We start from the raw sequence: 1,754 nt of genomic DNA on the forward strand, positions 1-1,754 counted from the left end.
TACAAAATATTGAAAAGCAGTCACACAAATATTACATATGATGGTGATAAGTTATTGAATTATGAAATATCATAGAAAATATATTTCATCGAGCGCGAAACTCCAAAAAAAATTTACATAATAGGGACAGAGATCACGAAGATTTGTGCGAGAATGCTGAATTCTTCATGTATATTGCCATTGATCGACTGGATGAACGATAATTCCTTGACTACCATATGCATAACCTGGAAAGAATGAATAAAATTTGTTGAATCGATAGATGTGAATACCAAAAAGTTTATCCGTGACTCTTCAACGTTGTTGTTAAACCAAATGGAAAAAAGAGAGGGTCTCGGTTTGGTGCACGGCACACCCACCTCGACAGCGAATGTCGGAATATTCATTTTATTTCTCGAATAAAAATCACGATGATACCGTTAATGCTGCCTAAATCCTAAAAGTATTACGTCTTGGATGCGGAATTACCATTTCGCGACTTTTTTCAAACATTTCGTTTATTTTCTAAGAACACAGAGAAATGTTCTCATTAAACAAGAGATTTGAAAACATAATTCGCGTTTTTGAAATTCTAATTTACGATATTAAAAAATCATAAATTACGCGATTTTTCGCGGTACGATTTCAAAGGTAAGCGGAAGAAATAGACCAGGAAAAAATGGCGCACACATCCAGAACGTGTTAAAACCCAGCCAACTTAATAGACCAAAGGAAAATTTCCATTGGTCTATTTTTTCAGGGATTTGAGTTCAAAAGTGTAAATTATGTTTTCAAATCTCGTGTTTCACGAGAACATTTCTCGGTGTGTAGAGTACATGACGACAAAGTCTCAATGAGCTATGAACAACATAGTCCGTGAAATTAACAATCAATGGCGTTATCGACTTGACTCGATTGATCATGCCTGCATAAAATCAAGAAGAAATTTTCCAAAAAACCGCTACCTGGCACCTCTGCCCCTCATGAAAAACGGTATATATGCAAAATGTATATTAATTATCCGCACATCTATTCGGTATATATCTGATACATACATGAAATATATTTGCGGCAAAAAATGTAATATATGCCATATATGTGACACAAAATTATTAGCATATATATTGTTCCGTGAGTGCCTCTGGACACCCACATTTCCTATCGTCACTAGATTTTCGAGAATATTGGATGTGGCTGTAAAATTAGATAAGTATAAAACATGAAATACGAACTGTATCTGCGGCTGTCAGGTTGATTCCCAAGCCACCGGCTCTGGTGCTCAGCAGAAAGACAAATATGTCCGCCCTGAAACATGAAACAAAAAGCCCAAACGCAGATTCAGTACTGCGAGCAACGAACTCAACTAGCATTATATTTGCATGTAAATTAATTCGAGTATTCCGTTCATGCACTTGACGGTTTTCCACCCTGGGGCGGAAGGTAAACGGTTAAAGACCCGCCTGATCGTACTCAAGATTCGGCACCACTCCCGCTCCCGCTTTACTCAACATTTTTTTTTCTCCCATTACCTCGTTGAGTTATTGCTTGCACCCGTAATATAACTGTAAAACGATTTGGCTAGGACGAGAATGTTTATGACATTTTATGTACGTCTTGAAAAATTTATTGTCAAGGATAAAAGCTTTATTTAGTGGTGGCAAATCCTTAAGGACGTGCCCCCTCTCAGCCAAAATTACCGGTTTGTTGTTTTCTGGCGAATTGTTGATCTACTGACCGAAAATGCCAGGATCCTCCAATAATTTTGCTCCGTTTTT

The 1,754-nt window shown here is 37.2% G+C and overlaps 1 protein-coding gene across 1 annotated transcript in view; it reads right to left on the reverse strand.

Moving 5' to 3' along the window:
* Ino80 (chromatin-remodeling ATPase INO80) overlaps positions 1-1,754 on the reverse strand; it is a 14,811-nt gene that overhangs the window by 6,342 nt on the left and 6,715 nt on the right. Inside the window, exon 8 of the mRNA XM_011308675.1 lies at positions 1,212-1,284. Coding sequence (XP_011306977.1) covers positions 1,212-1,284 — 73 coding nt within the window. The remainder of the gene's footprint in view (positions 1-1,211; positions 1,285-1,754) is intronic.

Source organism: Fopius arisanus, unplaced genomic scaffold (genome assembly GCF_000806365.1).
Source record: "Fopius arisanus strain USDA-PBARC FA_bdor unplaced genomic scaffold, ASM80636v1 scaffold00061, whole genome shotgun sequence".
Lineage (NCBI taxonomy): Eukaryota > Metazoa > Arthropoda > Insecta > Hymenoptera > Braconidae > Fopius > Fopius arisanus.